The sequence below is a fragment of the Haemaphysalis longicornis genome, unplaced genomic scaffold (genome assembly GCF_048455015.1).
Source record: "Haemaphysalis longicornis isolate Haplotype H1 unplaced genomic scaffold, Haemaphysalis longicornis Haplotype H1 scaffold_3, whole genome shotgun sequence".
Lineage (NCBI taxonomy): Eukaryota > Metazoa > Arthropoda > Arachnida > Ixodida > Ixodidae > Haemaphysalis > Haemaphysalis longicornis.
In genome coordinates, this window is record NW_027526335.1 from 105,725,006 (window position 1) to 105,747,082 (window position 22,077).

At 50.0% G+C, this 22,077-nt stretch overlaps 1 protein-coding gene and 14 non-coding genes across 15 annotated transcripts; all 15 read right to left on the reverse strand.

Moving 5' to 3' along the window:
- Nucleotides 1–3,400: 3,400 nt before the first annotated feature.
- Trnag-gcc (transfer RNA glycine (anticodon GCC)) lies at nucleotides 3,401–3,476 on the reverse strand. Its single transcript has one exon. It is a non-coding gene; the product is annotated as a tRNA-Gly (tRNA).
- Nucleotides 3,477–3,762: 286 nt separating this feature from the next.
- On the reverse strand, nucleotides 3,763–3,833 carry Trnag-gcc (transfer RNA glycine (anticodon GCC)). The gene has a single exon. It is a non-coding gene; the product is annotated as a tRNA-Gly (tRNA).
- A 7,720-nt stretch (nucleotides 3,834–11,553) lies between these two features.
- On the reverse strand, nucleotides 11,554–11,624 carry Trnag-gcc (transfer RNA glycine (anticodon GCC)). The gene has a single exon. It is a non-coding gene; the product is annotated as a tRNA-Gly (tRNA).
- Nucleotides 11,625–11,910: 286 nt separating this feature from the next.
- Trnag-gcc (transfer RNA glycine (anticodon GCC)) lies at nucleotides 11,911–11,981 on the reverse strand. Its single transcript has one exon. It is a non-coding gene; the product is annotated as a tRNA-Gly (tRNA).
- A 286-nt stretch (nucleotides 11,982–12,267) lies between these two features.
- Nucleotides 12,268–12,338, reverse strand: Trnag-gcc (transfer RNA glycine (anticodon GCC)). The gene has a single exon. It is a non-coding gene; the product is annotated as a tRNA-Gly (tRNA).
- A 286-nt stretch (nucleotides 12,339–12,624) lies between these two features.
- Trnag-gcc (transfer RNA glycine (anticodon GCC)) lies at nucleotides 12,625–12,695 on the reverse strand. Its single transcript has one exon. It is a non-coding gene; the product is annotated as a tRNA-Gly (tRNA).
- A 286-nt stretch (nucleotides 12,696–12,981) lies between these two features.
- Nucleotides 12,982–13,052, reverse strand: Trnag-gcc (transfer RNA glycine (anticodon GCC)). The gene has a single exon. It is a non-coding gene; the product is annotated as a tRNA-Gly (tRNA).
- An 816-nt stretch (nucleotides 13,053–13,868) lies between these two features.
- On the reverse strand, nucleotides 13,869–13,939 carry Trnag-gcc (transfer RNA glycine (anticodon GCC)). Its single transcript has one exon. It is a non-coding gene; the product is annotated as a tRNA-Gly (tRNA).
- An 816-nt stretch (nucleotides 13,940–14,755) lies between these two features.
- Trnag-gcc (transfer RNA glycine (anticodon GCC)) lies at nucleotides 14,756–14,826 on the reverse strand. Its single transcript has one exon. It is a non-coding gene; the product is annotated as a tRNA-Gly (tRNA).
- Nucleotides 14,827–15,112: 286 nt separating this feature from the next.
- On the reverse strand, nucleotides 15,113–15,183 carry Trnag-gcc (transfer RNA glycine (anticodon GCC)). The gene has a single exon. It is a non-coding gene; the product is annotated as a tRNA-Gly (tRNA).
- Nucleotides 15,184–18,901: 3,718 nt separating this feature from the next.
- Nucleotides 18,902–20,116, reverse strand: LOC144173703 (uncharacterized). Its single transcript, XM_077702014.1, has one exon. It carries the CDS (start codon nucleotides 20,114–20,116, stop codon nucleotides 18,902–18,904), a length of 1,215 nt encoding a protein of 404 aa, XP_077558140.1.
- Nucleotides 20,117–20,456: 340 nt separating this feature from the next.
- Nucleotides 20,457–20,527, reverse strand: Trnag-gcc (transfer RNA glycine (anticodon GCC)). Its single transcript has one exon. It is a non-coding gene; the product is annotated as a tRNA-Gly (tRNA).
- Nucleotides 20,528–20,813: 286 nt separating this feature from the next.
- Trnag-gcc (transfer RNA glycine (anticodon GCC)) lies at nucleotides 20,814–20,884 on the reverse strand. Its single transcript has one exon. It is a non-coding gene; the product is annotated as a tRNA-Gly (tRNA).
- Nucleotides 20,885–21,170: 286 nt separating this feature from the next.
- On the reverse strand, nucleotides 21,171–21,241 carry Trnag-gcc (transfer RNA glycine (anticodon GCC)). The gene has a single exon. It is a non-coding gene; the product is annotated as a tRNA-Gly (tRNA).
- A 286-nt stretch (nucleotides 21,242–21,527) lies between these two features.
- Nucleotides 21,528–21,598, reverse strand: Trnag-gcc (transfer RNA glycine (anticodon GCC)). Its single transcript has one exon. It is a non-coding gene; the product is annotated as a tRNA-Gly (tRNA).
- Between the last annotated feature and the right edge of the window lie 479 nt (nucleotides 21,599–22,077).

Genomic DNA, 22,077 nt, shown 5'->3' on the forward strand with positions numbered 1-22,077 from the left:
CATGAGTATAAACACTTCAACGAAATTACACTTCTCAAATTTTGTTGAAGTGTCTATAGTAAACACTTTATAGTGTTCATAGTGAACAATTCAACGAAATTACCCTGATCAGTGTAATTTCGTTGTGTTTACTAGGTAAGATCGGCTGTCGCGTACACCTGCAAGCATCTTGAGACCGAGCTTGTGCCATGAGTATAAACATTTCAACGAAATAAACTTATCAAATTTCGTTGAATTGTTTATAGTAAACAATTGAACGAAATTACCCTGATAAGAGTAATTTCGTTGCAATTATACTCATGGTACGAGCTCAGTCACAAGATGCTTGTAGATGTACGCGACAGCCGATCTTACCTACTTGCTCGATACCTTCAAACAACAGGGAAGTAAGAACTACCTCCTCTCTTACATTTTTGTTTAACCTGGAGCTCTGAAACACATATTCGACTGCACAAAAAACGCAGACATTCCGCCCTGAACCCGTCCCCTTCACCTGAGCAGTGGCAGGTACTGCTGTCCAGCTGTCGACCTTAGCACCAGCTCCTGCTAGTGATAAGGGCTATGGCAGCCTATCCAGGACATGGGCTCCTAGACTGAGGAACCACCCTCATATAAATTTGTAAAAAAGTCTCCTCTCTCTCTCTCTCTCTCTCTCTCTCTCTCTCTCTCTCTCTCTCTCTCTCTCTCTCTCTCTCTCTCTCTCTCTCTCTCTCTCTCTCTCTCTCTCTCTCTCTCTCTCTCTCTCTCTCTCTCTAATTGAAATCGAACAATACCAAAGTTACCCACCCATATTGAGAATCCTATTTTATCACGTTTACAAGCTCTTATGTCTCTCAAAAAGCACATTTTGAGCAAAAGTTAGCACGTACATTTTGTTTACGCTTACTTGTCCTTGCCTCTGTTTACTTCAGAAAAACGAGCGCTTTTCGAAAGTAAACGTGGCTGTGGGCAGAGTTACGTTTACGTGACCTTGCCCACTGCCGCTCTATAAACGCCGCTTGACTGAGGGGCCGTTTCATTCCTAAGTAGTTACTTCAGAAAAACGCTCAGACAAGCTCCACCACCCCCTTTCACCGTTCGCGAATAGTGAGGCCACAAATAGTAGCGTTGGTATATTGGGCGACGATATTTGCTTTAAAGGGAAGCTGAAGCGCTTTCCAAAAAATTTGAGTTATATTAACAGTTATATATTTTCTTGCGCGCTGATTCCGAATATCACATTGAAATTTATCGTACATGAGTCCAAGTGGCATTTATCTTGCAAAAAGCGCGGCCCCGTTTGAAAGACGCGCGCTTTTCGTCTTTTGACGCCCCTGATTGGTTGCGCCCGTCATGACGTCAAAGGAGGACACCCTTCGGCCGCGCGGGTTGTCGGAAGCATTGCGAACGATCGCACGGTTGCCTTTGCGGCAATTTAGCTTGCAGTTTAATTTTCGCACATGACTGGAAGTTTGTTTTATAATTTCCCGTGCTGTTGGTTCAATTATCTTGGAGCTTAACTTTGCTTTACACGACAGAGAACCCCAAAGCAGTGACTGTGACGTCGACTAGTGGGTTCCATCAAAATATTTTTGAATTAGGCAACCAGCATAGGGGGATTTTATACCTTATGGTAATATTAGGTACTGCCTTAACTGTTTCTTAATATACACAAAACCATTTATGCCGAAGATTAATGGGCGTTTTATAAACAATCTACCAGCGAAAAGCCCGTACGTGCACTGCGCGAAAAACGTTCATGCGCTGTAAACGTATATGCGAGACACATCTTGCCGGTACACGCATAAACCAACAAGCAGACTCTGCTTCCGCATTTCCTTTGTTCGTTGTCGCCCACCCCAGCCCCGTTACTCATCCCCGTACACAGACCCACACGCGCGCGCCATTTCGGCAGCGGCGCTACGGCGCCTCCGCGATTGCTAGCTGCACTTTGATGAGTGGCGTCTTACTGCTTCACATGCATTTATTCTGAAAACACTGCAGCATACTAGTGCCTGCTCAGCATTATTGGCTGTAGTAGGGCTTGATTTTCGCTTGTGCGTTGCGCATTCTGCTACAATATTACGGCCACCTCGTTATAATTAACAGACCAGTCGGACAAGCCAGTTACGTTGTAGTCACGTTACTTTAGGTAACAATCACCAAACGTTTGTGATAAGGAATCGTTGGCCTGTGTCAGCATTTCTAGATTTAAGCATTTACCGCGCTAGTCGGACAGAGGCCGTATATTTACTCTTTGCTCCTAATTTTTTTAGTATCATCATTATATATATCACCGACTATCACTGGAGCACACTTGAGGTTCAGTGACAACAAGTGCTTGCCAGGTTATAATATGCAGCCACACGGAATCTTGGGCAAAAAATTAAGCCCCCGCAGTCAACACAAATTATGGCACGGTAGTGGTTCGGAGTGGTGTTTTTTTTTTTAATTCCAGACAAACATCACCTTATCGTGACATGTATACTTGCAAAATAAGTAACCTGGTTGTCTTGGTTCTTTTACTTTGTAGGAATACTGTTTACCTCTTAGCCGGGAGAGAGCTTCTATCAGGATTGGCCCCTTGTTTTAGTTTCGCCAAAAAATTGTTTTTTTGAACACTGTCCTGAGCCCATAGGGAAAGAAAACCGACGCGTTTAACGAAACAAGTATTTCCTTAACAAATGTGCCTTGGTTTCTGGAATGGAACGAAGCATCCCCGGCCAAAGTACAGCAGTATTTCCCATCCTTCCTAAATCTAGAATATAATGTGAACATTAACGTCCGTCGCATCAAAAAAAAAAAAAAAAAAACAGCATCGGAGCGGTTTACAAAGTAATTAACGTAGTGTTGTATATATTCTCTGTCATCAAGCACAGCCACCTCGGCTGTCGCTTCCGTATGTTATCAAGCATCCCGGCGTGGCATTATTCTGCTTAGGAATACGGCATGATAACGTATGCCTCGTTTGGCGTTCGTGCATACTTTTTGAACACGAAAATTGTACAAATGAGTGCTATCAACCACAACAACAACAAGTATCATTCACAAGGAAACACGGCGAAAAGAGCATGGCCGAGGCGGCCGATCCGGCCGGAAGTCCAGGTATGACGTTTTTCAGCCGGTTTTCGCCCGCGCTCTTCGGTCTTCCGGCATCGCGCGGCGAGATGGGGGCGGGGCATCGGGCCACTTTTGTTTGCTCATTGCGCCGCTTCTATTGCATGTATTGCGAAAATATTTCGTACACATGAACTATTCAATGTGTACTTGCTGCTAGTCAATTTTTCTTTTAATTCTAAAACCGCTTCACCTTCCCTTTAAGCTCGTGGCATTTCTGCGTGTTTTAAAAACTTGTGCTGCTGCGAGAGGTATGTTCGAATTCATATGGGACAACTTCCTTCTACACTTTAGAACAAAAAAGTGAACTGCGTGGCCGGGAATGGAACCCGGGACACCCGCGTGGCAGGCGAGTATTCTACCACTGAACCACCGACGCCGACGATGGGCAGTCCGGTGTAGATTCCGTTCCTCGTCTGATTTCGAAACGAGTTCCTTTTTTTGGGTCACTGATGGTGCGAGCGCACTCTCCGCCACGGCACTTCACCTTTGACGAATACTCTTCTTGTTCGTCAAGCCCATGTACTGTGCGCATAATAAACATATCTAACTTTTAACCCATCCAGATAGTGCCAGACGGTTTTCGTTCCCTTCCCCCCTGTTTTACTCCGATGTAGCGGGCTTCCCCGATTTTGGTAGGACGAATATTTGAACAAAAAAGTGAACTGCGTCGGCCGGGAATCGAACCCGGGCCACCCGCGTGGCAGGCGAGTATCCTACCACTGAACCACCGACGCTTTTTTTTTTATTGCCTGCTTTGACATTTGTGCAGCACATCACACATCATGTCATGTAATGATCTGTCAACCCTACTTGGCTGACTACTTGGCTTTAAAACTTTCTAAGACACACTAAATCGTCAAGCACAGGCAACCACTCAGGGGGATCATCCTCAGCACGAAACACTTCCCGTATATACTGTACGCTTTCAATGAAATTTTCCCTGACAGGCCGGGCATTTATATCCGCATTCCTCACCGCCATTCTCGTCCTCCATATACTATGAAGGCTGAGGAGCATGATCAAATCGTACGGCACACCACCCTCATTTTTTTCAGGTAAGAACCGAATTCCACGCGGCGTTATGGGTACGTCTTTCTTTAACGTACGTTGGAGGACGTCCCAGTGGAACACTGGGTCCCAACAGTCGATGAAGACGTGATTAATAGCTTCCGGCTTTTTGCACAGTCTGCAGTCGGTTGTCCACGGCACAAAATACCTCTTTCTGCTAACCAAGTATCTACGGGAAGGGTTTCACTGTGTAGTTTAAAAAAAAGGACTTCATTGCAGGCTTCACAGGCATACTTTTCACCCTCCTTAAAACATCAAGCCCTGTGCCCTCACCGTATAACGACCTATACAGTGGCACAGGTAAACAAACATCACCTAAATCTGTGTACAGGCGCTTCCTGGAAACACTACACAGGTAGTGGAAAGCCGACGATGGGCAGTCGGTGTGGATTCCGTTCCTCGTCTGATTTAAGTTCCTTTTTTTAGGTCACTGATGGTGTGAGCGCACTCTCCGCCACTGCACTTCACCTTTGACGAATACTCTTCTTGTTCGTCAAGCACATGTACTGCGCGCATAATAAACATATCTAACTTATAACCCACGCAGAGAGTGCGGGATGGTTTTCGTTCCCTTCCCCCCTGTTTTACTCCGATGTAGCGGGCTTCCGCGATTTTGGTAGGACGAATATTTGAACAAAAAAGTGAACCGCCTCGGCCGGGAAAGAAAAAGGACTTTACACAAGGCCTTACAGGCATCTTTTTAACTGTCTTAAGGACATCTTGGCCCGTATTGCCTTGGTATAACGACCTGTAAAGCGGCACAGGCATCAAGGTATCTACAAGGTCTCTATACAACTTTTTCCGATTTACTGCACTCAGATACTCCAGAGAAAAACGGACTGTTAGGAACCGGAAAGCCACGACAACCTCCCTGAGGTACCCTCTGACGGCCCGACCGCTCTCACCACCTGTCGATACTATAAATTCCGGGAGGTATCTTCGAAGACGCACCTGTACTATTGTGCGCAAAAAAAGGTCCGTCTGGTCTCGAAGAAACATAAAACGTGACACTAGTTGGCGAATGAACAAATGCGACCAGCCCAGGCCCCCACTTTTAACCGAACGAAACAAATTGGTTCGGCTGGTCCTCTCCCAGCTTGATGCCCATATAAACACTGCAAACGCCCTGTGCAGTTTTTGTACATTCACTCGTGTCATACACAGCACTTGAAGCACGTACCAGACTTTAGCGGTCAGAAAAAGGTTACATACTGTAGCCCGCGTGAACACTGATAAGCCTCGACCTTGCCAACGTTCCGTTTTTTCCTTTATCTTCTCTATTTCTTCCCCCCAGTATTGCGCAGTGTCTACGTAGTGTTCTGGGGGCACCCCTAAATACCGCCCAGGGAAGGCTGTCCATTGTGTATTAGCGAAAAGTTGCGGTGTGTAATCCCAGTTGCCGTGCCGAAACCCAGTACATTTTTCCCAGTTAATTTCACTTCCAGTTTGACGGCAAAAGGAGTCTGCAATACTGACCACTTCTACAACGCTCTCTTTGTCAGTGCAGAAAACTGCGATATCATCCGCGTAGGCCAGAACCTTAAATTGAGCTTGCTCTAGTCGAAACCCACTTATATTCTCATTTCTTATCAGTCTCAACAGGAAAGGCTCCAGAGAGAAAGAGAAAATGACTTTATTGAATCTTTTCCGGCGGGGAGGAGGCGGATCAGGCCACGCAGGGCTTCACCGCTCCCAGTACAGGGCAAAAAGCAAGGGCCTCAATGGACACCCTTGCCTTACCGAAGAGCGGACGTTTATGCCTTCGGTAAGGTTTTTATTGACTATAATCCGTGTAACACAATCGGAATAAGCCATCTTAACCCCCTGTAGTATTGTGGTGCCTAAATTTACAAATTCCAACACAGAAAACAAGATTTCGTCAGAAACAAGTTTGAAAGCCTTTGCTGAGTCTATTTGCAGCATGGCTACCTGCCTTTCGAAAGCGCCAACACATTCAAGGACACTCCGCGCTACGTGTATATTTGTAGCAATAGTACGCCCCTTGATTCCGCATGTCTGGTGCGGACCCACTAAGTGCTTGAGAACTGTTTGTATTCTTTTCGCTAAGACTTTGGTAAATATTTTGTAATCCACGTTGGTAAGGCTTATCGGGCGATATGACCCCACCCACAACAACTTATCTGGGTCGTCGGTTTTTGGTATCAAGACCATGTGTGCTACTTGAAAAGACTTCGGTAGTCGCTTCTTTTCGTATGCTTTCCGGATCACGGCGTACACCATAAGTGCCAATTCTTTCTTAAAGGCTCGATAAAACCCTGCTCCCAGGCCGTCAGGGCCTGGTGACTTCCCCGCCGCTAATTCGTCAATTGCCGCTTCGATTTCCTGCAACGTGATTGGCTCCTCTAATCGTGTTCGTACGTCGTCTTCTAATCGCGGCATGTGCGCCAGGAAACAGTTCGCAAAACCAGGCTGTATTCGTCTCTCTCGCCCAAACAATTTACTGTAGTGTTCGACGAATGCACTTTCTATGCTTTCTTTGTCGCCTGTAGCTTCGTTTCGGAAGTTTATCTGTTTTATTTCGTTTTTTGTTGCGTATCTCTTTTCATCGCCTGAAGCACGCTTGCTGGGTTTCTCCTCAGCCCACATTTTTTCCGCTCGTGCTCTTATCATTGCCGCCCGGTACTTAACGTCGTCCATTATTTCCAGTTTATTTTTCACACCCCTTATTTCGTCTAACCAATTCCCTGGCTGCTCGTTCTCCAGGCTGATTAGTTCGTCAAGCTGGTTACGTAGTTCATTTTCGGCTTTCCGTTCACTGCGCCGGATACTGCTTCCTCTTTCGATTGCAATCATTTTGACGCGACTTTTAAATTCTTCTCTTACGACGCAGTAGCTTTCTGGTACTGCTGACAACGTTTTCGCTATTTCACTTTGTACACTTTTCACGAACTCGCCATCCTCGAGCAACCGTTCATTAAATTTCCATAGCTCCCAATTGAACTTTGCACTTTCTTTTTTCCTCCCTAACGTAAACAACACAAGGCTGTGGTCCGTAAAGGATACGTGTTTTACGTCATAGCTATTGCATGACGGCACCAGTTCAATGGGCACGTATGCTCTATCTAGTCTAGCATTGCTTTCGCGTTGGAAGTGAGTGAATTTACACACAGTTCCGGGTGTAAACACAGAACCCACGTCTTCGATTTGACACTCCTGTGTCAGTTGACTAAGCAGGTTGGCACTCCTATCCCGTACAGGCACGTTTGTAGAGCGATCGTGTGCAGAACATACTCAGTTGAAATCCCCCAGTATCACAATCAATCGATCACACTTGAGATAACCTTCAAGCTGCTCAAAAAAGTTTGCACGCTCGTTCGAATTGTTTGGAGCATAGACACAGATGAACCTCCAACTTTATCCACTGAACAAAACATCAGCAACCACCAAACGACCACTTTCGCATGCCAACACGGCTTCGATTTGCATATCCAAGCTGTTCCTAAACAAAAGGGCGCACCCCCCCGATGTACCAGCCGCGTGACACACACAAACATTGTAACGTCCCGTAAACGGCTGCACCATTCGATCGGCCTGCTCTTGTGTTGCTACTTTAGTCTCTTGTAAAGCCAATACGTCTAGCCCTTCCTCAAGAGGCAGGCGGCTCAACTGGTACTGTCGGCGCCTCGCTGATAGACCGCGTACATTCAATGTCGCGACCCGTAGGGCTTCCGTAATCGTCACTGGCATTACGAGTTACGAGCGAGCCAATTCGAACGGCGCATACCTTGCAGTTGATAACGGTGCGTACATCCGTGCTCTGGCTTGGCGACACAAGGATTCACTATCACTGTTGTGAAGGGGCTTTCTTTTTTTTTTTCCACGTCGGTCCGCCATACTCGTGGGGTAGTACACTGCTGCACGTCCACACAACCAGCGTCGGGGGTTGCCCGCGATCAGGAGTCTCAGTTCCGCCTACTTCCCACAATTTTTGCACTGTGAATGCGGTGTTGCAGCGAGTTTCCTGACGGCGTTGACGTTGGGCTTTACGTGAAATGACGAACGCCTCACGTAAGGCTCCTTCGCAGTCGTCTGTTCGCTGACGTTGACACCCCTTGTGCCCGCAGTGTCTTTTCTTTCTTTACGCGGCCGCTTTGAAGCTGCTTCGTCGTTGCCCTCCTCGTCACTCCTCTTGACCTTGACGTCATCTTTTCCCGGCTCTTCAGCCTGGATATGCATGTCGTCTTCATCTTCAGGGGCATGCGCTGCTTCAGTAGCTGCCGCTTTTAATTGCCCTGGTTCGTCTTGTCCTTGTATTGCCTCGACGTCGCGTTCGATGTTGTCCGCCTCAGTGGGCGTCGCCTCACTCTTCGCCTTGTCGCCATCCACCGTGGCGACGTCTTCCGCCTCCGCGTCATTCATTACGAACTCGGACACATCCTCGTGCCCCCCGGGTCCAGCTACGTTGGCGTAAGTGCGTACGCAGTTGAACTCGTCGTGGCCGAAGCGACGACAAAGTCCACAACGCGGTACGCGACACTCGCGACGTACGTGCCCGGTGGTGTGACAGCGAAGACACTTAGGCGCCCTTCCCGGCACCACGACGAGGGCCTGCTCTCCGGCTATGGGAAGCTGATGGGGAAGGTCCTCCACTGTGTCACCAGCCTTCAGCTGCAACGTCACCGATCGAGTCGTCGATCCCTTGTCGACGACGCCGTGCACGCGCCAGCGCTCTCTCGTCACGTTAGTCACTTTGCCGTACGGGGCCAGGGCGACGCGCACTTCTTCGTCGGTCACGCCGTCCAACACCCAGTGAATTTTGATCCTTACGTCCTGGTTCGTCGGGTCGATAATCGAGCAGCGCCGGCATTTCACTTTCATTTCCGTGATAGCGAGGATTTTCTTCACCGCTTCAGCGTTCTTGAATGTGACACGTCCAACACGTGATTCATTTGATACGCCCCCAGAGCGATAACGTCCGGGAGCAGTGGCAAATGACCGAGCGCGTCACGAAAATCCTCAACTCTGTAAGGCCTGGCATCAACGTCACCGTGCAAAAAAACTGTATTAACTACTGTACGACCTGTAGGAAAACTTGGCAGCATAACTCGATAACCTTCGTTGTCCGAAGCAGAAACCCTGGAACCGCGGCCCTAAAGGGCCGCAAAACTTGCTCCGGCGGAGCTTTCCATCGTGCGTCCGCTCTCGGCGGTGAGCCTTCAACAACGTGTCACACTCCAGCGTGCTTGAGAACTTGCGCAAGACGGGCTTCGGCTGCAGAACGTACAGTTACGTCAAAGACTTTCTGACAAAGAGAACGGTGACCATCCGGATAGGAGAGGAACAGTCGGAGCCAATAGAGCTCGGAGATAGGGGCACCCCTCAGGGATCGGTCTTGTCGCCTCTGCTCTTCAATCTGGCCCTCCTGCCCCTGCCCCAGTTACTAAACAAAATCGAAGGCGTCGACCACGCGTTCTACGTCGACGACATAACGGTGTGGACGAACCGCGCGGGGTCCGATGCCTGGGTGGAGGAAGCCTAGCAGAGAGCGGCAACGACCATCCACGAGTACGCAAAAACATGCGGCCTGAGCTCCGCCCCGCAGAAGTCGGAGCTGGTGCAACCCGGCCGAACGAAGAAAGAGCCGCCGCCGAACGTTGTGGTCACCATCGAAGGAACAGAAATCAAGCCCACACAGCAGATCCGGATCCTAGGACTCCTGCTCAGGGACGACGGAAAGGCGTACGCAGCTGTCAACAAGATCAAGACAACGGCCGAGCAAATCCTAAGCATGATCCGCAGGGTCACCAACAAGAACCGAGGCATAAAAGAAGACGACGCCCTGCGCCTGGTCCAGGCGTTCGTCGTGTCGCACAGCACGTACTCCGCCCCGTACCTCCAGCTAACAAAGGCGGACCGAGAAACGGTGAACACGACGATCAGGAAAGCGGTAAAGCTCGACATGGGCTTGCCCGTCCACTCGTCCACGCAGAAGTTGCTGGGCATGGGCAAGCATAACACGGTGGAAGAACTGGTGGAAGCCCACCTTTCCAACCAAAGAATACGGCTCAGCCGAACCGAGCACGGCCGGGCAGTTATGCGCAAGGTGGGATGGAATATCCAACCGCAACCGACGACGGAAACGCTACCCCAGGAATGGAGGGATGCAATAAAGACCAAACCGCTCGCCAGGAACATGCAGCCGGGGAGAAACGACGAGAGACGCTCCGCGAGGGCCAGAACACTAGCCCGGCAGCTGGAAGAGGACCCGGAGATTTTATACGCGGACGCCTCGCTACCCAAACATGGAACCAGAGCGACGGCGGTCGTCATCGACAGACTGGTCACCAGCGCGTCAATCAGAACGACGAACCCGTCCGAAGCCGAAGAACTGGCCGTGGCCCTCGCCCTCGCAAAGCCGGGAGCGAAGACAGTGGTCATGGACTCCAAGATGGCCTACGCAAGCTATCGCAAGGGAAGGGTCTCTCCTGCCGCACTAGCGCTTCTGTCCAGACGCAGGCCACCGGGACGAGCCATAGAGCTCGTGTGGGTGCCGGCTCACTCGCAGGTGGAAGGCAACGAACTCGCCGACCACTACGCCCGAGAACTGACCAACCGGCCCGAGGACGAGCCGGGACTACCGCGCCCCGTCACGAGCTACAGAGACATTACCGAGCTATACAGGGAACGCAGGTGTAGGTTCCCCGGACCTCACCGGCACCTCAACAGGAACCAACAGACGATCGTACGCAGACTACAGGCGGGGTCGCTGGCGCATCCCGTCCTCTTACACAAAAGGTACCCTGAGGAACACCATATCAAATGCCCGTTCTGCAAGAGCAAAGAAGGCACCCTGGCACACGTCATAGCCGAGTGCACTCACCTCAAGAACCCCCCACCACCCCTTCCCCCCAACTTCTCCAACCCCAATCCCCGAGAGCGATGGGAGACCTTGTTGTCCAGCCCCGACCTGACGACCCAACTCGCGCTGGCAGTCAGGGGCCAGGAGCTGCTGGATGCATATGGAACCCGCGAAGAAGGTTCCACCCCATCTGGTGCCTGCGTGCATTAACCACTTAATGGGCTCTATTAAAGTTGATTCTCTCTGTCTCTCGGTGGTGACCGGAAATGGAATGGCTGAACCACCGACGCCGACGATGGACAGCCGGAGTGGATTCCGTTCCTCGTCTGGTTTCGAAACTAGTTCCTTTAATTAGGTCACTGATGGTGTGAGCGCACTCTCCACCACATTTGACGAATACTTTTCTAATTCGTCAAGCACGCCTACGATGCGCATAATAAACATATCTAACTTTTAACCCACCCAGAGAGTGCGAGATGGTTTTCGTTCCCTTCCCACCTGTTACACTCCGATGTAGTGGCCTTCCCTGATTTTGGTAGGACGAATATTTGAACAAAAAAGTGCACTGCGTCGGCCGGGAATCAAACCCGGGCCACCCGCGTGGCAGGTGAGTATTCTACCACTGAACCACCGACGCCGACGATGGGCAGTCGGAGTGGATTCCGTTCCTCGTCTGATTTCGAAACTGGTTCCTTTAATTAGGTCACTGATGGTGCGAGTCCCCTCTCCGCCACTGCCCGTCACCTTTGACGAATGCTTTTCTAATTCGTCAAGCACGCCTACGATGCGCATAATAAACATATCTAACTTCTAACCCACCCAGAGAGTGCGAGATGGTTTTCGTTCCCTTCCCACCTGTTACACTCCGATGTAGTGGCCTTCCCCGATTTTGGTAGGACGAATATTGGAACAAAAAAGTGCACTGCGTCGGCCGGGAATCGAACCCGGGCCACCCGCGTGGCAGGCGAGTATTCTACCACTGAACCACCGACGCCGACGATGGACAGCCGGAGTGGATTCCGTTCCTCGTCTGGTTTCGAAACTAGTTCCTTTATTTAGGTCACTGATGGTGCGAGCGCACTCTCCGCCACTGGACGTCACATTTGACGAATACTTTTCTAATTCGTCAAGCACGCCTACGATGCGCATAATAAACATATCTAACTTCTAACCCACCCCGAGAGTGCGAGATGGTTTTCGTTCCCTTCCCACCTGTTACACTCCGATGTACTGGCCTTCCCCGATTTTGGTAGGACGAATATTTGAACAAAAGAGTGCACTGCGTCGGCCGGGAATCGAACCCGGGCCACCCGCGTGGCAGGCGAGTATTCTACCACTGAACCACCGACGCCGACGATGGGCAGTCGGAGTGGATTCCCTTCCTCGTCTGATTTCGAAACTGGTTCCTTTAATTAGGTCACTGATGGTGCGAGTCCCCTCTCCGCCACTGCCCGTCACCTTTGACGAATGCTTTTCTAATTCGTCAAGCACGCCTACGATGCGCATAATAAACATATCTAACTTCTAACCCACCCAGAGAGTGCGAGATGGTTTTCGTTCCCTTCCCACCTGTTACACTCCGATGTAGTGGCCTTCCCCGATTTTGGTAGGACGAATATTGGAACAAAAAAGTGCACTGCGTCGGCCGGGAATCGAACCCGGGCCACCCGCGTGGCAGGCGAGTATTCTACCACTGAACCACCGACGCCGACGATGGACAGCCGGAGTGGATTCCGTTCCTCGTCTGGTTTCGAAACTAGTTCCTTTATTTAGGTCACTGATGGTGCGAGTCCCCTCTCCGCCACTGCCCGTCACCTTTGACGAATGCTTTTCTAATTCGTCAAGCACGCCTACGATGCGCATAATAAACATATCTAACTTCTAACCCACCCAGAGAGTGCGAGATGGTTTTCGTTCCCTTCCCACCTGTTACACTCCGATGTAGTGGCCTTCCCCGATTTTGGTAGGACGAATATTTGAACAAAAAAGTGCACTGCGTCGGCCGGGAATCGAACCCGGGTCACCCGCGTGGCAGGCGAGTATTCTACCACTGAACCACCGACGCCGACGATGGGCAGTCGGAGTGGATTCCCTTCCTCGTCTGATTTCGAAACTGGTGTCTTTAATTAGGTGAATGATGGTGCGAGTCCCCTCTCCGCCACTGCCCGTCACCTTTGACGAATGCTTTTCTAATTCGTCAAGCACGCCTACGATGCGCTTATAAACATATCTAACTTCTAACCCACCCAGAGAGTGCGAGATGGTTTTCGTTCCCTTCCCACCTGTTACACTCCGATGTAGTGGCCTTCCCCGATTTTGGTAGGACGAATATTGGAACAAAAAAGTGCACTGCGTCTGCCCGGAATCGAACCCGGGCCACCCGCGTGGAAGGCGAGTATTCTACCACTGAACCGCCGACGCTTTTTTTTTTCTTTATTGCCTGCTTGGCACATACATAGGACATGTAATATCAGTACACAAAATATTACGCACACATATGCACTGGCCCTACTTGGGCAGTGCGGCGAGTTAAAATTCTTTCAGTGCAACCAAGCTGTCCAACAGAGGTAGCCACTCAGGCTGAACCGCCGACGCCGACGATGGACAGCCGGAGTGGATTCCGTTCCTCGTCTGGTTTCGAAACTAGTTCCTTTAATTAGGTCACTGATGGTGTGAGCGCACTCTCCGCCACTGGACGTCACATTTGACGAATACTTTTCCAATTCGTCAAGCACGCCTACGATGCGCATAATAAACATATCTAACTTCTAACCCACCCAGAGAGTGCGAGATGGTTTTCGTTCCCTTCCCACCTGTTACACTCCGATGTAGTGGCCTTCCCTGATTTTGGTAGGACGAATATTTGAACAAAAAAGTGCACTGCGTCGGCCGGGAATCGAACCCGGGTCACCCGCGTGGCAGGCGAGTATTCTACCACTGAACCACCGACGCCGACGATGGGCAGTCGGAGTGGATTCCCTTCCTCGTCTGATTTCGAAACTGGTGTCTTTAATTAGGTCAATGATGGTGCGAGTCCCCTCTCCGCCACTGCCCGTCACCTTTGACGAATGCTTTTCTAATTCGTCAAGCACGCCTACGATGCGCTTATAAACATATCTAACTTCTAACCCACCCAGAGAGTGCGAGATGGTTTTCGTTCCCTTCCCACCTGTTACACTCCGATGTAGTGGCCTTCCCCGATTTTGGTAGGACGAATATTGGAACAAAAAAGTGCACTGCGTCTGCCCGGAATCGAACCCGGGCCACCCGCGTGGAAGGCGAGTATTCTACCACTGAACCGCCGACGCTTTTTTTTTTCTTTATTGCCTGCTTGGCACATACATAGGACATGTAATATCAGTACACAAAATATTACGCACACATATGCACTGGCCCTACTTGGGCAGTGCGGCGAGTTAAAATTCTTTCAGTGCAACCAAGCTGTCCAACAGAGGTAGCCACTCAGGCTGAACCGCCGACGCCGACGATGGACAGCCGGAGTGGATTCCGTTCCTCGTCTGGTTTCGAAACTAGTTCCTTTAATTAGGTCACTGATGGTGTGAGCGCACTCTCCGCCACTGGACGTCACATTTGACGAATACTTTTCCAATTCGTCAAGCACGCCTACGATGCGCATAATAAACATATCTAACTTCTAACCCACCCAGAGAGTGCGAGATGGTTTTCGTTCCCTTCCCACCTGTTACACTCCGATGTAGTGGCCTTCCCTGATTTTGGTAGGACGAATATTTGAACAAAAAAGTGCACTGCGTCGGCCGGGAATCGAACCCGGGCCACCCGCGTGGCAGGCGAGTATTCTACCACTGAACCACCGACGCCGACGATGGGCAGTCGGAGTGGATTCCGTTCCTCGTCTGATTTCGAAACTGGTTCCTTTAATTAGGTCACTGATGGTGCGAGTGCCCTCTCCGCCACTGCCCGTCACCTTTGACGAATGCTTTTCTAATTCGTCAAGCACGCCTACGATGCGCATAATAAACATAACTAACTTCTAACCCACCCAGAGAGTGCGAGATGGTTTTCGTTCCCTTCCCACCTGTTACACTCCGATGTAGTGGCCTTCCCCGATTTTGGTAGGACGAATATTGGAACAAAAAAGTGCACTGCGTCGGCCGGGAATCGAACCCGGGCAACCCGCGTGGCAGGCGAGTATTCTACCACTGAACCACCGACGCTTTTTTTTTTTTTTTTTTAATTGCCTGTTACAAAGTACACATATTCAATACAAACACTTCAGCCTATCTTTGGCTGATCATTGACATCAAAACTTTTTCAGACAAACAAGAGCATCAAGAATTTCCGTCCACTCAGGCGGCTCAGCCTGGGTCACAAAAATATCGCGAATATACGCAATGCTCTCAATGAAGTTTTCGCGCACAGGGCGAGCGTTCACATCTGCGTTGTTCACAGCTATCCTTGTCTTCCACAGGCTGTGCAGTCCCAGCAGCATAAACATGTCATAAGGTACGCCATTTTCATTTTCTATGGGAAGGTACCGTATACCATGTGGAGTTATAGGCAACTCCTTTTTAAGTGTCCTTTGTAAGACATCCCAGTGAAATATTGGATCCCAACATTCAATAAATGCATGCTCTATGGTTTCCGGTTTCCGGCACAGTCTACAATTTGTGGTCCACGGAACGAAGAACCCTTTTTCCTCCATCCATGTGCTTACTGTCAAAGTATTTGTGTGCAGTTTAAAGAAAAAGGACTTTACACACGGCCTTACAGGCATGTTTTTAACTCTCTTAAGAACATCTTGGCCCGTATTGCCTTGGTATAACGACCTGTAAAGCGGCACAGGCATCAACGTATCTACAAGGTCTCTATACAACTTTTTCCGATTTACTGCACTCAGATACTCCAGAGAAAAACGGACTGTTAGGAACCGGAAAGCCACGACAACCTCCCTGAGGTACCCTCTGACGGCCCGACCGCTCTCACCACCTGTCGATACTATAAATTCCGGGAGGTATCTTCGAAGACGCACCTGTACTATTGTGCGCAAAAAAAGGTCCGTCTGGTCTCGCAGAAACATAAAACGTGACACTAGTTGGCGAATGAACAAATGCGACAAGCCCAGGCCCCCACTCTTAACCGAACGAAACAAATTGGTTCGGCTGATCCTCTCCCAGCTTGATGCCCATATAAACACTGCAAACGCCCTGTGCAGTTTTTGTAGATTCACTCGTGTCATACACAGCACTTGAAGCACGTACCAGACTTTAGCGGTCAGAAAAAGGTTACATACTGTAGCCCGCGTGAACACCGATAAGCCTCGACCTTGCCAACCTTCCGTTTTTTCCTTTATCTTCTCTATTTCTTCCCCCCAGTATTGCGCAGTGTCTACGTAGTGTTGTAGGGGCACCCCTAAATACCGCCCAGGCAAGGCTGTCCACTGTGTATTAGCGAAAAGTTGCGGTGTGTAATCCCAGTTGCCGTGCAAAAAACCCAGTACATTTTTCCCAGTTTATTTCACTTCCAGTTTGACGGCAAAAGGAGTCTGCAATACTGACCACTTCTACAACGCTCTCTTTGTCAGTGCAGAAAACTGCGATATCATCCGCGTAGGCCAGAACCTTAACTTGAGCCTGCTCTAGTCGAAACCCGCTTATATTCTCATCTCTTATCAGTCTCAACAGGAAAGGCTCTAAGTACAGGGCAAAAAGCAAGGGGCTCAACGGACACCCTTGCCTTACCGAGGAGCGGACGTTTATGCCTTCGGTAAGGTTTTTATTGACTATAATCCGTGTAACACAATCGGAATAAGCCATCTTAACACCCTGTATTATTGTGGCGCCTAAATTTACAAATTCCAACACAGAAAACAAGATTTCGTGGGAAACAAGATCGAAAGCCTTTGCTAAGTCTATTTGGAGCATGGCTACCCGGCTTTCGAAAGCGTCAACACATTCAAGGACACTCCGCGCTACGTGTATATTTGTAGCAATGGTACGCCCCTTGATTCCGCATGTCTGGTGCGGCCCCACTAAGTCCTTGATAACTGTTTGTATTCTTTTCGCTAAGACTTTGGTAAATATTTTGTAATCCACGTTGGTAAGGCTTATCGGGCGATATGACCCCACCCACAACAGCTTATCTGGGTCGTCGGTTTTTGGTATCAAGACCATGTGTGCTACTTGAAAAGACTTCGGTAGTCGCTTCTTTTCGTATGCTTCCCGGATCACGGCGTACACCATAAGTGCCAATTCTTTCTTAAAGGCTCGATAAAACGCTGCTCCCAGGCCGTCAGGGCCTGGTGACTTTCCCGCCGCTAATTCGTCAATTGCCGCTTCGATTTCCTGCAACGTGATTGGCTCCTCTAATCGTGTTCGTACGTCGTCTTCTAATCGCGGCATGTGCGCCAGGAAACAGTTCGCAAAACCAGGCTGTATTAGTCTCTCTCTCCCAAACAATTTACTGTAGTGCTCGACGAATGCACTTTCTATGCCTTCTTTGTCACCTGTAGCTTCGTTTCGGAAGTTTATCTGTTTTATTTCGTTTTTTGTTGCGTATCTCTTTTCATCGCCTAAAGCACGCTTGCTAGGTTTCTCCCCAGCCCACAGTTTTTCCGCTCGTGCTCTTATCATTGCCGCCCGGTACTTAACGTCGTCCATTATTTCCAGTTTATTTTTCACACTCCTTATTTCGTCTAACCATTTTCCTGGCTGCTCGTTCTCCAGGCTGATTAGTTCGTCAAGCTGGTTACGTAGTTCATTTTCGGCTTTCCGTTCACTGCGCCGGATACTGCCTCCTCTTTCGATTGCAATAATTTTGACGCGACTTTTAAATTCTTCCCATACGACGCAGTAGCTTTCTGGTACCGCTGACAACGTTTTCGCTATTTCACTTTGTACACTTTTCACGAACTCGCCATCCTCGAGCAACCGTTCATTAAATTTTCATAGCTCCCAATTGAACTTTGCACTTTCTTTTTTCCTGCCTAACGTAAACAACACAAGGCTGTGGTCCGTAAAAGATACGTGTTTTACGTCATAGCTATTGCATGACGGCACCAGTTCAATGGACACGTATGCTCTATCTAGTGTAGCATTGCTTTCGCGTTGGAAGTGAGTGAATTTACACACAGTTCCGGGTGTAAACACAGAACCCACGTCTTCGATTTGACACTCCTGTGTCAGTTGACTAAGCAGGTTGGCACTCCTATCCCGTACAGGCACGTTTGTAGAGCGATCGTGTGCAGAACATACACAGTTGAAATCCCCCAGTAACACAATCAATCGATCACACTTGAGATACCCTTCAAGCTGCTCAAAAAAGTTTGCACGCTCGTTCGAATTGTTTGGAGCATAGACACAGATGAACCTCCAACTTAAGCCACTGAACAAAACATCAGCAACAACCAAACGACCACTTTCGCATGCCAACACGGCTTCGATTTGCATATCCAAGCTGTTCCTAAACAAAAGGGCGCACCCCCCCGATGTACCAGCCCCGTGACACACACAAACATTGTAACGTCCTGTAAACGGCTGCACCATTCGATCGGCCTGCTCTTGTGTTGCTACTTTAGTATCTTGTAAAGCCAATACGTCTAGCCCTTCCTCAAGAGACAGGCGGCTCAACTGGTACTGTCGGCGCCTCGCTGATAGACCGCGCACATTCAATGTCGCGACCCGTAGGGCTTCCGTAATCGTCACTGGCATTACGAGTTACGAGCGAGCCAATTCGAACTGCGCATACCTTGCAGTTGATAGCGGTGCGTACATCCGTGCTCTGGCTTGGCGACACAAGGATGCACTATCACTGTTGTGAAAGGGGCTTGCTTTTTTTTTTTCCACGTTGGTCCACCATACTCGTGGGGTAGTACACTGCTGCACGTCCACACAACCAGCGTCGGGAGCTGCCCACTGTCAGGAGTCTGAGTTCCGCCTACTTTCCACGATTTTTGCACTGTGAATGCGGTGTTGCAGCGAGTTTCCTGTCGGCGTTGACGTTGGGCTTTACGTGAAATGACGAACGCCTCACGTAAGGCTCCTTCGCAGTCGTCTGTTCGCTGACGTTGACGGCCCTTGTGCCCGCAGTGTCTTTTCTTTCTTTACGCGGCCGCTTTGAAGCTGCTTCGTCGTCGCCCTCCTCGTCACTCCTCTTGACCTTGACGTCACCTTTTCCCGGCTCTTCAGCCTGGATATGCATGCCGTCTTCATCTTCAGGGGCATGCGCTGCTTCAGTAGCTGCCGCTTTTGATTGCCCTGGTTCGTCTTGTCCTTGCATTGCCTCGACGTCGCGCTCGATGTTGTCCGCCTCAGTGGGCGTCTCATCCCTCTTCGCATTGTCGCCATCCACCATGGCGACGTCTTCCGCCTCCGCCTCATCCATTACGAACTCGGACATATCCTCGTGCCCCCCGGGTCCAGCTACGTTGGCGTAAGTGCGTACGCAGTTGGACTCGTCGTGGCCGAAGCGACGACAAAGTCCACAACGCGGTACGCGACACTCGCGACGCACATGCCTGGTGGTGTGACAGCGAAGACACTTAGGCGCCCTTCCCGGCACCACGACGAGGGCCTGTTCTCCGGCTATTCGAAGCTGATGGGGAAGGTCCTCCACTGTATCACCAGCCTTCAGCTGCAACGTTACCAATCGAGTCGTCGATCCCTTGTCGACGACGCCGTGAACGCGCCAGCGCTCTCTTGTCACGTTAGTCACTTTGCCGTACGGGGCCAGGGCGACGCGCACTTCTTCGTCGGTCACGCCGTACAACACCCAGTGAATTTTGATCCTTACGTCCTGGTTCGTCGGGTCGATAATCAAGCAGCGCCGGCCTTTCACTTTCATTTCCGTGATAGCGAGGATTTTCTTCACCGCTTCAGCGCTCTTGAATGTGACAGCCCACACGTGATTCATTTGATACGCCCCCAGAGCGATAACGTCCGGGAGCAGTGCCAAATGACCGAGCGCGTCACGAAAATCCTCAACTCTGTAAGGCCTGGCATCAACGTCACCGTGCAAAAAAACTGTATTAACTACTGTACGACCTGTAGGAAGACTTGGCAGCATGACTCGATAACCTTCGTTGTCCGAAGCAGAAACCCTGGAACCGCGGCCTTCAAGGGCCGCAAAACTTGCTCCGGCGGAGCTTTCCATCGTGCGTCCTCTCTCGGCGGTGGCCGGAAGTGGAATCCACTGAACCACCGACGCCGACGATGGGCAGTCGGAGTGGATTCCCTTCCTCGCCTGATTTCGAAACTGGTTCCTTTAATTAGGTCACTGATGGTGCGAGTGCCCTCTCCGCCACTGCCCGTCACCTTTGACGAATGCTTTTCTAATTCTTCAAGCACGCCTACGATGCGCATAATAAACATATCTAACTTTTAACCCACCCAGAGAGTGCGAGATGGTTTCCGTTCCCTTCCCACCTGTTACACTCCGATGTAGTGGCCTTCCCTGATTTTGGTAGGACGAATATTTGAACAAAAAAGTGCACTGCGTCGGCCGGGAATCGAACCCGGGCCACCCGCGTGGCAGGCGAGTATTCTACCACTGAACCACCGACGCCGACGATGGGCAGTCGGAGTGGATTCCCTTCCTCGCCTGATTTCGAAACTGGTTCCTTTAATTAGGTCACTGATGGTGCGAGTGCCCTCTCCGCCACTGCCCGTCACCTTTGACGAATGCTTTTCTAATTCTTCAAGCACGCCTACGATGCGCATAATAAACATATCTAACTTCTAACCCACCCAGAGAGTGCGAGATGGTTTTCGTTCCCTTCCCACCTGTTACACTCCGATGTAGTGGCCTTCCCTGATTTTGGTAGGACGAATATTTGAACAAAAAAGTGCACTGCGTCGGCCGGGAATCGAACCCGGGCCACCCGCGTGGCAGGCGAGTATTCTACCACTGAACCACCGACGCCGACGATGGGCAGTCGGAGTGGATTCCCTTCCTCGTCTGATTTCGAAACTGGTTCCTTTAATTAGGTCAGTGATGGTGCGAGTCCCCTCTCCGCCACTGCCCGTCACCTTTGACGAATGCTTTTCTAATTCGTCAAGCACGCCTACGATGCGCATAATAAACATATCTAACTTCTAACCCACCCAGAGAGTGCGAGATGGTTTTCGTTCCCTTCCCACCTGTTACACTCCGATGTAGTGGCCTTCCCTGATTTTGGTAGGACGAATATTTGAACACAAAAGTGCACTGCGTCGGCCGGGAATCGAACCCGGGCCACCCGCGTGGCAGGCGAGTATTCTACCACTGAACCACCGACGCCGACGATGGGCAGTCGGAGTGGATTCCCTTCCTCGTCTGATTTCGAAACTGGTTCCTTTAATTAGGTCACTGATGGTGCGAGTGCCCTCTCCGCCACTGCCCGTCACCTTTGACGAATGGTTTTCTAATTCGTCAAGCACGCCTACGATGCGCATAATAAACATATCTAACTTCTAACCCACCCAGAGAGTGCGAGATGGTTTTCGTTCCCTTCCCACCTGTTACACTCCGATGTAGTGGCCTTTCCTGATTTTGGTAGGACGAATATTTGAACAAAAAAGTGCACTGCGTCGGCCGGGAATCGAACCCGGGCCACCCGCGTGGCAGGCGAGTATTCTACCACTGAACCACCGACGCTTTTTTTTTTTTGAAACAATAACTTTATTTACACATAAATATACACGTTATGCCGAGTGTTACACATGGTTCAGGAGTAGCTCTGACAGCGGATGTGTCCGTTACATGTTTGAGTGGTAAGGTGACAACAAACGTAAATCCAGGAGAAGAAAAAAGACACAAAGGCAAAGAGAAACCAAACAAAAAAGAAGGACAAAGAGAACAGCAACACAGACTATACAAAAAAACAAGGGCTGAAGGAATTGTGAGTGTCCTATTAGCTGGCGCTAATCTCTCTTGTACCTCAAAAGAGGGGCTGGTCAACGTAGATGCGCTGGCTCGTTAAACGGTCCAATCACATTTTTTATTTTATTAATGGATTAGACGTGTCCCTTCCTGCGTCTTTCCTCATTGGTTTTGTGGCGCTTCAGCGCATGGCTGCCTCGGGCGAGCTTCCTTCGCAGTTCCAGGTCACAGTCAGACGTGCCCAATGCACTAAC